This window comes from Lagenorhynchus albirostris, chromosome 2 (genome assembly GCF_949774975.1).
Source record: "Lagenorhynchus albirostris chromosome 2, mLagAlb1.1, whole genome shotgun sequence".
NCBI classification, from domain to species: domain Eukaryota; kingdom Metazoa; phylum Chordata; class Mammalia; order Artiodactyla; family Delphinidae; genus Lagenorhynchus; species Lagenorhynchus albirostris.
Window position 1 is genome coordinate 60,956,393 of NC_083096.1, and position 13,992 is coordinate 60,970,384.

General features: G+C 32.8%; 1 protein-coding gene across 9 annotated transcripts in view; it reads right to left on the reverse strand.

Moving 5' to 3' along the window:
* Positions 1-13,992, reverse strand: part of DCAF6 (DDB1 and CUL4 associated factor 6) — a 173,014-nt gene that overhangs the window by 84,525 nt on the left and 74,497 nt on the right. For all 9 annotated transcript variants that reach the window (XM_060133765.1, XM_060133776.1, XM_060133785.1 and 6 more), the window contains exons 5-7: positions 11,111-11,224; positions 9,041-9,176; positions 6,490-6,704 (exon numbers count right to left, since the gene is read on the reverse strand). In XM_060133765.1, coding sequence (XP_059989748.1) covers positions 6,490-6,704; positions 9,041-9,176; positions 11,111-11,224 — 465 coding nt within the window. The remainder of the gene's footprint in view (positions 1-6,489; positions 6,705-9,040; positions 9,177-11,110; positions 11,225-13,992) is intronic.

A 13,992-nucleotide genomic window follows, 5' to 3' on the forward strand; every position in this document is an offset into this window, starting at 1 on the left:
TAGGTAAAGTACCTAAATACCTAACTGGCAATAGAAGTAATCATTATTTTATTATTATTATTGACAATTTGCTCTCTGGTTCTCCCCCAGTACCTATTCCAACCCTGCATTACTCACCTCAGTGTCTCTACTCTACCTTGTTGCTCTCATTCTCAACTATTAACTTTTCCTCCTACTTCAGAGAAAATAAAGTCAGTTCTATAGAAATGACATAAATTTCCTCAGCTGCATTCTACAACTTACCTATATCTACTTCTTAATTCCTTGCAAACTTTCTCAGGACATGGATCACTTGTTTTGTTTAAGCTTAATCTCTGTGCTTTTTATTTCATTCCTTGAACAATTATTCTCTCTATATCTACATTCATCTCTTCTCTCTTGGTTCTTCCTCACAATATGCTAAAGGTTCTTATTTTTAATAAACAGAACACCTCAATTTCATATTTCTATCCAGCTACACTCTTTTCTCATGCTTTCTGAAGCTTTACTGTCAAGCCTCTTTTAAAAAGTCTATATTCAGGGTGGGGGGATCAACTGGGAGACTGGGATTCACATATATACACTAATATGTATAAAGTAGATAACTAATGAGAACCTGCTCTATAGCACACAGAACTCTACTTCACTGTACAGTAGAAACTAACACAACATTGTAAAACAATTATACCCCAATTTTTAAAAATAAGTCTATATTCATTCTATTTTTATCTACCACTCCTCTCTCAATTCATTGAAGTCAATCTTATGTTCTCATTTTTCCACTGAATTCATTCTCACCAATATCACCAGTGAATGATCAACGACTAAGTTCACTGATCAATGATAAAATGATTAAAACTCAATTTCCAATTCAAATGGCACCTTTCAGAGATTATTTTATTTCGTGTCTATGGCATCTGACACTCTTAATCACTCCCTTTAACCGTTACATTTTAACATCTTTTTACTGAGATATAATTCACATACCATAATATTTACCCTTTTAAAGTAGACAAATCAGTGGTGTATATTCACAAAGCTATGCAACTACTTGTATCACACTAATCCAGAACATTTTTATCACCTTAAAGAGAAACCCTATAGCTATCAGCAATCATTCCCCACTTCTCCCTCTACTCACCTCCTGGCAACTACGAATCTACTTTCTGTCTCTATGGATATGCTTATTCTGGACACTTCATATAAATGTAATAACATAATATGTGGCCTTTTGTGTATGACTTCTTTCACTTAGCTTAATATTTTTCAAGGTTCATCCACGTTGCAGCATATATCAGTATTTCATTGCTTTTTATGGCTCAATAATATTCCACTTTTTGAATACACCACATTTTGTATATTCATTCACCAGCTGATGAACATTGAGTTCTTTCCACTTTTTGGCTACTGTGACTAATGCTGCTATGAACATATGGGCAAGTTTTTACGGGGACATATTTTCAATTTTCTTGGGTATATATCTAGGAGTGGAATTGCCAAATCATATGATAACTTCTATATTTAACTTTTGAGGAACTGACAAACTGTTTTACAATGCACCTGCACCATTTTATACTCCTACCAGCAATGTGTGAGGGCTCCAATTTCTCCACATTTTCATCAACAATTGTCACTGACTTTTTTATTTTAACCAACCTAGTAAGTGTGAAGTGGTGCCTCACTGTGGTTTTGATCAGTGATGTTGAACATCTCTTTATGTGCTTAATGGTCATTTGTATACCTTCTTTGGAGAAATGTCTATTCAAATCCTTTACCAATTTTTTAATTAGGATACTTGTCTTTTCATTGTTGAGTAGTAAGTGTTCTTTATATAACATATTCTGGATACTGGATTCTAAATCATAAACCAGATATATGATTTGCAAACATTTTCTCCCACCCTATGGGTCACTCCCTTTTATTTTTTTCTAACATAACATTCATTGATTTTTTTTCTCTTTCACAATTAAGCAGGTTTTAATAGAAATCTGGTGACAGCTTAGCTGTAAATTTTCTATTTTCTCCTGGAAACCATACCAAGCAACAAGGAGAATGGGAAAAAAAAGTCTCCATCCTCAGCAAAGGAAACAGAAAAAAAAAAAAAGAACCCACAAGTTCCATGTTATGTGTAAGTATGGTTAAAAGCAACTGAGAATAACAAAATCTGCAGAGGAAGTCACAAGTGTGACAAAGAATAATCATTAGATTAGAGGATGCCTAGTGTGGCAGTTATCTAAAATCTCAGACAAATAATCATTTCCAGAAAGAGAGAGCCTCACCCTGTATATAAATTGTACTTAGAATTAAGAGCTCTGTTCCATGGTTAGAAGAGAGAAATTTTTGTATTATACAGGCAATGAACTGATGTTATAATCTATTATAATATATCTATTATGATCTATAATCAGCAACTATTTATGGAACAAGATCTTCAAGTTAAAAACAGTCCTAAGTTTGATTTTTTGATATATGCGAAATAACCTACTCAAGAATCCTGAAAATCATACAGCATTCATTCAATCAGTCATTCAATAAAAATTTTTTTAGCACCTTTCATGTGTCAGGTACTACTCTAGGTATTGGGGAAAGATCAATGTATAAAACATACAAAAATTCCCAATGTCACAGAGTTTATAGAATACATGAAATTAAAAAGTAAAATATACAGAGAAAGTGGTAAGTGTTACAGAAAAAAATAAAGTATCAATAGAAAAGGGTGATAGGTAGTACCAGATAATTAAGGGTTACAATTTTAAATAATGTGGTAAGGTAGGATCTAACAGAGAAGGGAACATAGGAAAAGCCCTATAAGAAGTAAAGGAAGAAGAAATCCAGATATCTAGAGGAGATCATTTCAGGCAAAATAAATGCAAAAGCCATAAGGTAGCTTAGCCTGTCTGAGTAAACAAGTAAGTAGATGTAGGTAGAGCAGAGTAAACAAAGGAGAGAGCAGTAGAAGTAACAAGAACCAGATGATCTAAGATCTTGAAGCCACTGTAAGGACCTCAGTTTTGTTCTGAGTGAGGTGGGGAGCCATTTGGAGTGTGGATCAGAACAGTGGCGTGATTTGACTTATGTTTTAAAGGATTACTTTGACTACCGTGTAGCTAACTAAAGGACTGGAGGGGGTGGGTATGAAAGCAGGGACCTGGTAAGAAAGCTACCATAATAATCTAGGAGGAGAGATGCTGATGACTCGGATTAGAGTATTAATAGTAGAGTGGGAAGCAGTACTACAGACTTTGGATACAGGTTTCCCCTACTATCTGAAAGCAGAATGTTCCTATGAAAACTTTCATACGTCGAAATGGAGTAAAATGAAGAAGCAATTACCTTAGGACACATCTTGCTAATGGATGCACAGAATAAATTGAGATAAAGCACAGATGCTCACAGACACAATTCAATGCTACGACAGCTTGAGGCTGAGACAGAGACACAATTCAAAGCTACGGCAGCTTGACGCTGAGATAAGACACAATTCAATGCTATGGCAGGTTGATGCTGAGATGCCGAGTATATTTCACTGGGAAGGAGCTTGGTGATGCCACTTGCTGCTCAGGGTGCACACTGCAAACAAACGCCAAATGCCATTTTCGCTTTTCACCTTTTCTCTGTAAAAGCAAAAATCCTCTTTGGACTTTTTAGTTAGTGAAAGCAGGTACTAAGCAGGTCTTTAGTAAAAGCAAAGTGATATAGAAGCAAACATTCAAAAAGCAGGGGATACATGCAATACTTTTAGGGATAAATTATGGGGACCAGGAGAAAATGAGAGATTGGCTTCAACAAAGCAGTCCAATAATGTGCTAGGTAGGTGGGGGAAATGTCAAAAAGATATGAGAGAAAAACGAAAAGAAAGAAAAGACAATAAAAAGGAAAAAGGAATACCAAAATAAAGGAAAATGACAAGTGGAAAAAATTTGAATAAGACAAAAGAATATGCTAAATAAAGAAGGGGAACAGAAATTCCCTGGCAGTCCAGTGGTTAGGACTCTGAGCTTTCACTGCCAGGGGCCTGGGTTCAGTCCCTGGTTGCGGAACTAAGAGCCAGCAAGCCAAGAGGCGTGGCCAAAACAAAAAGGGGTGGGGGGTGAAAGACAAATTATTAGAGGGCAAAGGAAATAATATAGGAAATAAAAAGAGACCCCTACAAGTTAAGAAAATATAAAAATATGAAAACATAAGAAAAAAATCATATATTAAACTTTTATTCATACTTTAAAACCCTGCTCAAGTGTTTCTTACATTCCCAATCAAAAACAATTATTCCTTCTTTTGGTCTACTTATATAGAACATAATTCTTACATACAATTCTATTATTTTAAGTTTCACACATTTATTTATAAACTTTATTCCTTTATAAATTTATTTATTTATTTGTAAACTCCTGAATGAGAGATCATGTCTTTGTTACAGTCATCCTTGATTTTCTAAAGTTTAGTATAGTATGTAGTATAGTAGCCACCCAGTAAATATTTGGTGAGCTGAGATGAGTTTGTCTGAACATTACTGTCAAGGATTTAGCATAAAACACTGAAAGAAAAGATGGCGAGATTAAGATGAGGACAGGTTATTAATTTCTTTTTCTACATAGACCTGTGAATTATTTCATTTATTACAATAAGCATAATTTATTTTTTTAATTTTAATTCATTTTAAGAATTATTTTTCTTAATTTAGTTAATTCAACAAAGAATACTGAGAAAAACATGTTCAAAAAAACCAACTGTTCATAATTAAGCCTCTTTCACTCATTATATAAACATCTTTAGGCTAAGTATTCTATGGGATAAAAAAGCTAGTTGGCTCACTTAAAATGTTTCTGTATTTCCAACTCTTTCATTCTGTAACAGTCACAAAGTATGACTGTAACTTTACTGAAGCGCATTATCTCAAGAGGAAATTACATAGCAACAACAAAATGACAGAGCAGATTTCACATTTTCAATCAGACCAATAAACTCAAAAATTGTTTCATTAGCCATCATACCCTCTTCTTCACCAATTTCCTAATTCACTTAAACACAGTGCCAAATTTAAAATCCCAAAAACACATTTATAAAGTAATCTTGATTTTTTTCTAATTTTATAGCCCTCTCAACCTGCAACTATAAGAACTGGATTTGGTTTTGCATCTCATAGGAATTACAAAATTGTTATTGTTCTTTAGTACCTTTAAAATGTATTCATTAAGAAGAGTTGGACCAATACCTAAAAGTCACTGATAATTAATAAAAAGCAATGGTTAATTTCAAAAGACATTTATAATCCAAAGAATAGAGTGATTAAACACAGGACACTATAGGGACCTCCCTGGTGGCGCAGTGGATAAGACTCTGCACTCCCAATGCAGGGGGCCCGGGTTTGATCCCTGGTCAACTAGATCTTACATGCATGCTGCAACTAAGAGTTCGCATGCCACAACTAAGGAGCCTGTGTGCCTCAACTAAGGAGCCCGCAAGCCGCAACGAAGGAGCCCACGTGCCGCAATTAAGGAGACCTGGAGGTGCAACTAAGAGCCGGTGCAACCAAATTAAAAAAAACAAAAACAACCATAGGACATTGTAAAATAAAAAAGCCAAAGTGAAAAACGTGGGGAAAGAACCTCAACAAGGTTAAAGCAAACATTTTTCTACTGCTGTGTACTGTCAAGGATATACTATTTCTGGTTATTGTTTTTCATAAGTAAGAAAAATGATTTAGTATTTTAGAGTCATTTTAGGAAAAGCAGTTCTTTCACCTAGGTTCCAATACATAATATATATCTATATTTATATCTAGAAATTGATAAAGAGGGTATCTACAGATATAGATATATAGATATAATGTAATGTATAAACTTCTAAAAGACTAAATGTTTATATTCATGCACCAATAGGAGTTTTACCTATTACCATTCACTATTTATATGAGGACAGCAATCCCCTCCTCTCCCAATTCTGTGTATGTGTTGTGTTGTGTGTGTATGTTCAGACACTTTAACTTACCTTTTTCTCACTCACTCATACGGGTCATTGTTTTACAAAATGTACCTAGAGATAATATTACATGTCACTAATTCATAACTGTGAAAGAGGCAGAATCAGGAGAAGACAGGAAGGACTGCTATCAACATATGAATAGTAAACATTGTTGCATGAATATAAACATTTAGTCTCTTGGAAGTTTATACATCACATTTATTTATTATTTTAATTGCCTCTTCTGCAACTGTCAGAACTGTTCATCTTTCTTGCCTGCTGCTGTGCATCCATAAACTTGGAAAAACATTTTGCTATTAAATATTTTCTCTTTAAAAATACTTTCGCCTAGCACCTTATCCTTATTTATTACTCCCATTCTTTCATGCGTATTTTCATGTCTTTGCTCCTTAGACTGTAAATGCCATGAAAATTAACTCTATTTTTTGAAGCCCTTCAGGCCCTAGGGGTTACTGAATTAATGCTCCAGGAGTTAGTGAGTTAATGTTTTCTGAATTCAATAAAGAACATGGTTTTGAGTACACTTACCTCTTCTCTTCTCTCTTCTGCAGAAGGAGTTTTAAGTTCTCGTGCTGTATCATCTTTTGGGTCAAAAAGATATATGTAATCTGAAGAGTAACTAACAAGAATCTCTTGACCATCTTCACTGTAACACAGAGATGTCACCCTGCAGGACTTGTTATTAAGATGGGAAGGGATAAAACGGGCAACCATTCCAGTAGTTCCTCGACCTGCATAATTCCCTAAATAAGAAAAAAGGAATTGTTTAAAATTCAGAATATTTTTCAAGAAAAACACTTGAAAAACTCTTAATCTAAACTATGAGATATGTGATTTAACGTAGCAATATAAATCCAAGCGATCATATTCTATTTCTGGAAAAGACTCTTTAATCATCAGTCAAATTTTGTAACAAAATAAAAATGAATATAATATAAAGTTTACATATCTTCCAAAAAGAATTCATGATTTTCTAGAATTCCAGATTACATCAATGTTTTATTGGAAATATGAGTTATTTAATCAATTTTATATTGTGATTACAGTCACACTAAATCATCTCTTAAAAATTCCCCACATTAAGATAATATAATTTTATAATATAAATCGGAAAGCTGATATTTACTAGCATACTAGATAAAACAGTACAGTATCTTTTTAATATGATTTACCTTTTACTTTATGTCATTAAAAGGTTTTTGATTGCCATGAAATTCTCCTCTTATAAGATAACAGAGTGGGAATACCACTCTAATTTTAATTAATTTTGGTGGTCGTCAACATAATGCAATACGAAAGGGAGAGGTACGACTGGCACTTTGTGCTCTGCAGACCCAGGAATGCTAAATTCTAAGAATCCCGCAAAGCTGTATTATCCTGCCCTGCCCAAAATTTCAATCATGTCCCATCTGTTGAGAAATGATAACTGAGCCTACAGTTCCATATATTATTACTGTTCCCCCTAAACATGCATGTCCAAATAGACAAGACTCCTCAATCACAGTTCAAGAAAAGAAAAAAGATCCCATCTGGTTTTCCCATTTCAGTAATCTAGGTCCATTTTCACTGGACATAAACTGACATTGAGATCAACATTGTTAATTTCTGGCCCAAGTCAACTTTTATTTTTGATGCCATAAAATATGTGAATATATATATAAATGTGTACATATGTATGTATATTTGGGGGGGATGTGTGTATGTGTGTGTGACAGAGAGACAGAGAGACAGAGAGAGAGAGAGAGAGAGAGAGAGAGAGAGAAAAAATGTGCAATCTTGACCTTCCTTGACAGAAAATGCTAATGGAAGTTAGCTTTGAGGTGAATATTTCAGAAGTGGTTTGATCCCAAAGCAGATGAGGAACAAATAGGAGTTTAAGGCAAATTCAAATTCAGTACTGCAGCATCATTTACAGTACTTTAGCTAGGCTACTAAGTAGGCATAAATATGTTATATATTAATACACACTCAAGTCACTGTTCTTTCCTAACTTTTCTCTCCACCACGCTTACTATTATCCCCTTGATTGAAAAGATGGCAAAGAGAAATTAGGAAAGCCAAGTGTTGTGAGCTGAAGAGTGTCCCCTGAAAATTCATGTCCACCAAGAAACAGAACGTGACCTCATTTAGAAATAGGGTCTTTGTAGATGTAATTATCAAGATGAGGTCATACTGGATTATGGTGACCCTTAAATACAATGTAACTAGTTTTCTTATAAGAAGAGGGAAATGCAGGCACAGATACACAGGAGAGAATAGCATGTAAATATGGAAGCAGGGATTGGACTGATACATTTAAAAGCCAAGGGATGCTAAGGATTGTCAGCAACCTCCAGAATCTAGGAGAGAAGCAGGCAATAGATTCTCCATGAGAGCCTCCAGCAGAACACCACCCTGCAACATCTTGATTTTAGACATTTAGCCTCCAGAAATGTGAGAGAATACATTTCTGTTATTTTAAGCCACCCAGTTTAGAGTAATTTGTTATGATAGACCCAGGAAATTAATATATCAAGTGTTACAACTTTTTAAAGTGATAAACTGCAAAAGTATCACACTGATGGGTCATAAAAACTTGGTGATATGCTATTTTTTATAATAATCCATAGTATTTAAATACATTCTATTTACTAAATTTTACGTGAAACTAATGAAATTTTTAAATTGCAATACATCATAAAGATTTATCCTTTGGGGACTTCCCTGGTAGTGCAGTGGTTAAGAATCCGCCTGCCAATGCAGGGGACATGGGTTCGAGCCCTGGTCTGGGAAGATCCCACGTGCCGCGGAGCAACTAAGCCCATGCTCCACAACTACTGAGCCTGCGCTCTAGAGCCCGAAAGCCACAACTACGGAAGCCCGCACACCTAGAGCCTGTGCTCCGCAACAAGAGGAGCCACCGCAATGAGAAGCCCACGCACCACAATGAAGAGTAGACCCCGCTCACCGCAACTAGAGAAAGCCTGCATGTAGCAATGAAGACCCAATGCAGCCAAAAATAAATAAATTTATATAAAAAAAAAGATTTATCCTTTGAACTGATAGGATCTCATATTTTCTCCAATATATGTCTTTTTACCTGTAGCTCTTGTACCCAGCATTCGCCGATCATATATTCGTACTGAGCTATCAGAACAACCAACAGCAAGATAATATGGTATTGGTGGACAAATAGCTACAGATGTGGCAGCACGTCGGCAGTTAATTAAAATATCCTACAAAAGATAAAAAAATACCAGTTACATAAGCTTTACAACAGATAATAGTCTATTTAAAACATTTTCCCTTCAATTAGAACAAGAAAATCTTTTTCAGAAATCCTAATTCAGTCAGTATGACAATAAGGGAGGAAAAAAACCAACATGCCTCCTAAATATTCTCATACTCAGGAATAAAATGATCATCTTTAGAAATATTCAAAAACTCATACATTACCTATGTAATATGTCATTAAGTCATTAATGTCATTAGAAATGCCTGCGATCATTGGTCCACTGGACAGTAAACATGGAGGTATAATCAACCTTTGTCTATCATAAGTATAATCATTTTATACGGTACTCATGATATTTTAATTTTAATTATTGCTATTAAAATATAACAAAAATATCATAACCTGATATTAAAATTTTGTATTTTTAACTTATAAAATCTGCCTCCTTACCCGTTCAAAAACAAAGTACATACATACATATAAAATTGAAGCCATGTCAAAGACAGGCTTCACTATAATGTCACTACTTATCTCTATACAAGCATTAGAAAATATAAGAGTTATCACCCCAAAGATATAGCTTTAAGGTACTGTTAATTCTATACTATTTTGTCTACAACTCTAACTCCTCACTCTTCTCAGAATAGCTGAGTTTGTAAGTTACATTTATGCTAAGTTTTATGTATTTAATTATGGGCCTCAGAACATTATTCCTATTACATAGAATTTATTCACCAAATACTGCTCATAATTCTAAATTTTTAGGATTTAAGAATTACCCTAGTTACCAATTTTCTTTATACTCTCTCTATTCCTTTTTACATATAAAGAAATCACAAGTTTTATTGAGAAAAAATTTAACAATATTTCACTTATTAGCTTTGCTTTATTCTTCAGTTTTACAGAGTTTTTGATTATAAAAACAAAATTAAATCCAACTACATTGTATATGAAACTACTGCTTAAAAGATTTTGACATAACAAATTTTAGGACCTATTATTTACTAAGAAACAGGTAAACCAAATGCCCCTAATAAACAACCTGCTATTTTAAACTTATTTCTGCCTTCAGTTCAACGTTCCTAATTGTGTATGTGTATACATGTATACAATATAAAAACTGACAAAGTTTTTTTATTTCTATTTTTTTTCTTCTCTGTTTCAATGTATAAAATAATCTCTTCTCCACCTAAAGTATGTTAACAATAGTAACTGGTTTAATTAGCAAACACTCAACCTGATTACTAGTAACTTTTTTTTTTTGTAACTATCAGTAAAAATGTATTTAGCAATACTTGCTTACTTCATTTACTACTCTAAAATGATCTGAGACAAAAGCTACTGTCTCTAAATAACATTTAGGGTTAGTTGTCTGGGGCCTTACACTGACTGATTTCTCAGGTCTTTTTCAAGTTTAAAATACTATTTTAAAAAATACAAAATTGATAGTGAAGCTCTGTCTTTAGAGAAGTGAGCTAAATCTGAATGAACATGTTGATAAAATGGTATCTAACTGTCTAAAACAAAAGATAGCATATAAATAAATCTTGGTTTAAAGGACAGGGTAAAAATAAAAAGAGACACTAAACTTCTACATGCTTTTATCACTGCTATTGGTAAGCCAAAATTGCCTCCATAAATAAATGGAATATACTGATAAATACTTCAAGTTTTTATAATGCTATGGTATATACTGAAAAATTATATAAATTTTTATAAATATATTTGAACTGTACAATTTAAGTATAAGTTCCTTAACTTTACTATTAACATTTTAATTAAGATTTTTTTGATTATAAAAATATACTTATTGAAAATTTTATAAAATAAAAAATTCTTAATTTATCCATAAGCTCATAACAGAGTTAACTTACTACCCAATTTTAAGGATAATCTTAATTTTTTTCATCATTTGTACAAAAACTTGATTCTTACATCTTTGCAATCTTCTTTTGTGCAGCTAGTTTTGATGCGTGTATCAAACCACCTAACAGTTCCATCTTCACCACAAGAGAGAAAAGTATACGGGTCATTAGGTACAGTCATAATCTGAAGATGAAAACAAAAGTACAGGTAATGTTTGTGAACATTTAAACAGATGACTTTGAAAAACATTATTGCTATATCATAAAATGATTATGGCAAAAGCAACTAAGAACCATTTATTTTAATTATTTATGACTTACCCATATCATAATGCAAAATAGTGCTATACATATAGAAATATGCAAGAGGTAACTGTTGAATTAATGTGACTCATTACTTTGAAGTTTGACATTAATGTACCTTCAGACAGAAAGCTCTTTACATTATAAACTCCTAACAACTTGCCAAGAAAAATCCTACCCTTGGAAGCTTGTTCAAACTTTGAATAGCCAAATTTTTGTTTTCTGGATGTGAATTTACACTTGTATTAGAAATACACTGTAAAATTTTACTCTCTGATAATGTTTATAAAAACTATGTGATGCTGAATTAAGCATTTAAACTGACCTCTCAAAAATTTTTTGAGTGATGGTAATGGTTCTATAACAATGTAAAAGTACTAAATGTCACGAACAGTACAGTTAAAAATGGTTTGAATGGCAAATGTTATATTATGCATATTTTACAAAAATTAAATTTTGTAAAGAAATGAAACATTTTAGATATTCCTGTATCCACTTCTGGTTTAGCAATAATACTGTAAGTTGAGGCCCTCTGTGAACCCTCCTGTCCAACAAATTCCTCCCCTTCTCTGTCCTTAGAAGTAGAAACTGCCAAAATTGGGTATTTAGCATTCTCACATAGGTTTTTATGTACCCATAAACAATGGAAGGTATATTCCTATGTATACATGAAAAGGTGCTCAGATTCATTAGTGATCAACTAAACACAAATTATAATCCTAAGTAAATATCACTACACATCACCAGAATGACCAAAATGAAAGGGACTAGATTAATATCAAATGTCAATGAGGACATGGAGCAACTAGCGCTTTCACACGTCATTGATGGGGCTGTAAAACAGTACCATCACTTTGAAAAACCATGTGTCAGTATCTACTAAAGCTGGTCATATGCCTCTTGCATGACCCAGCAATTCCACTACAAATAAATGTATGCATAAAGGCACCTAAAGATGTGTACCAGAAAGTTCATAGCAGCATGATTCATATTAGTTAAATACTTGAAACAACCCAAATGGCCAGTAAGAGAATAAGAACATAAATTGTGATTTACTCTTAAAATACTAAAGCAATAAAAATAAAGAAATACATTGCTCTCAAATTATGTAAAACCAGTGATTAAAAATAAGATTTCTTGCCAGAAATCAGTGGAGTAACATCTTTAAAGTAGTAAAAGAAAAAAAAAAACCTGGCAAACTAGAATTCTATACCCACAGAAATATCTTTCTAAAACAAAAATAAACTAGACTTTTTCAGAAATAAGAAAGCTGAAAGATTATTCAGTAGCATAGAAGTCAGCAAAGGATGCCTCTTACCTAACTATGACCCATTATTTTTGTAAATAAGAGTTTGAATGAAACTCACCACATCCAATCATTTACATATTATCCAAGTCTGCTTTCCTGACACAATGGCATATTTGAGTAGTTGTGACAAAGATTATATGGCACACAAAGCCTAAAATATTTACTATTTGGTATTTTACAGGATAATTTTCCAAACCTCTACAATAACAGACAAGCACAATATAAATACATCTTCTAAAATCCTTCTTGTAAAAGGAAAATAATACCTGTCATAATCTGGATCTATGCAAAGGAATTTAAGATTAGAAATAATAAATATGTAAGTAAACATCATATAATTTTTACTTTGTTTTAAAATCTTTTTAAAGATAATTGACTATTAAAGGAAGAATATTAACAATGTATTAAGGAAATTATGAAACATATAAGAATAAAATGTAAGAAAAAAATACCCAAAATTCCAGGAGAAGAAAACTGAAAGTACAGTATTATAAGATTCTTATACTATATTTGAAGTGGTACCATATTACTTGATGGTACACTGTGATAAAGTTCATGATGTATACTATAAACCCTAAAGCATACACTAAAACATCAACAAAAAAAAGTTATAGTTAATAAATCAACAAAGGAGGTAAAGTGGAATCACAAAAATACTCAGTTCTTCCAAAAAACAGAAGGGGAAAAAATTAATGGAACAGAGGGAAAACAAAGAGCAAGACACAAAATTTAAATTCAGATACCTACATATCAATAATCACATTAATTGTAAATGATATAAACAACCCAATTAAATAAAAGGCAGATGTTGCTAGATTGGATAAAAAAGCAAAACCCAACTATAAATTGCCTGTAAGAATCTAACTTTAAATATAAAGACACAGATACTTAGACTAAAAATAAAAGGACAGAAGAAAGAGATACCACAATAACTCTAATAATGAGAAAGCTAGATTTGCTATATAAATAGCAAATTTCAAAGCAAAGAGTATTAATGGGGATAAAGAGAGTCATTTTACAATGATAAATGGGTCAATCCAAGAACAGAAACATCAAAATCCTGAATGTTTATGTAGCTAAAAACAGATTTTTGAAATATATGAAGCAGTAATTGACAGAACTGAGTGGAGAAACAGACAGTCCAAAAATATTAGATTTCAACACACCTGTTTCAATAATTGATAGAACAATCAGAAAATCAGTAAGAATATAGAAGAATTGAACATGGTTATCAGCCATCTTGACATAACTGATATTTATGGAACACTCCACAAACAAAAGAATAAGCAGTTTTTAAAGTGCATAAGATAAATTTACCAATAGACTATATTCTGGAACAC